The sequence below is a fragment of the Gekko japonicus genome, unplaced genomic scaffold (genome assembly GCF_001447785.1).
Source record: "Gekko japonicus isolate JY-2015 unplaced genomic scaffold, Gekko_japonicus_V1.1 scaffold5722, whole genome shotgun sequence".
NCBI lineage: Eukaryota > Metazoa > Chordata > Lepidosauria > Squamata > Gekkonidae > Gekko > Gekko japonicus.
In genome coordinates this window covers 1-829 of record NW_015164381.1, presented here as the reverse complement: position 1 = coordinate 829, position 829 = coordinate 1, and the positions used below count along the sequence as shown (strand labels likewise).

Genomic DNA, 829 nt, shown 5'->3' with positions numbered 1-829 from the left:
CCAATGCACCCCCCCCCCCCGTTTTGACATTGCAAAATTCTGATATAAACCAGACACAAGAATCCCAAATCATGGAGGGAGAAATGAAAAGATCGCAATATTGAAAAGCAACATTTTTAACAAGTTCATCTGCATTCCTACTGTCTTGTGGATATACTTTAAAACAGGGGCACTGTTTTTACTTCTGAACAGAATTCAGAGTATTACTCCAGTCTCAGCCTACTGATTTCACTGACCATCAGTCAGGTCTTTCACACTAATGAAATGCTACACAGCTACTCAGCTTTATACAGCAATGATAATAAATATCCCCTTTCCCTTTATTCTAATTCAAGACGAACTCTTATTATTCTATCTTACACTGTTGGTTTTGTAATGTGATTTGCCGCTCTATTACTTTTCCGTTGAGCATCCCGTTTCTTTCCCTTTAGAATTGGCAGCTGTACCCTGTGACACTTGTAGCACCGTATCGGACACATTTCTCACTCCCGATTTTGTCCAGCTGCTTTAATAGAATGTTCTGTAAATGAAGGAAGAACTATCCTCAGTCGGTCTGGTTGCCTGTGTGACTAGTGGATGGGAAGGGGCTGAGAGTCCTTTCTTACCAGAATAGCTTCAGCTTGCTTGGAGTCCAGCTCTGACACTGCCCTCCGGAAACCTTTGGCTGAGGAACTGGAAGTGTTTGGGGTTGGCATCCTTGCTGGTGCAATGGATCAGCTCTCTCGGCTTTGCTTTCCCTTCTCTTTCTGGGTTTTTATAGGGCAAGTCTGACGTCAGAGACCCTTTTGCTCTCCCACTCGGCCCATCTCCCTCCCTCCCTTCAGCCCAA

At 44.4% G+C, this 829-nt stretch overlaps 1 protein-coding gene across 1 annotated transcript in view; it reads right to left on the bottom strand.

Annotated features, from left to right (window-relative positions):
• TH (tyrosine hydroxylase) overlaps positions 1-695 on the bottom strand; it is a 37,598-nt gene extending 36,903 nt beyond the window's left edge. Inside the window, exon 1 of the mRNA XM_015408894.1 lies at positions 606-695. Coding sequence (XP_015264380.1) covers positions 606-695 — 90 coding nt within the window. The remainder of the gene's footprint in view (positions 1-605) is intronic.
• Positions 696-829: the final 134 nt, after the last annotated feature.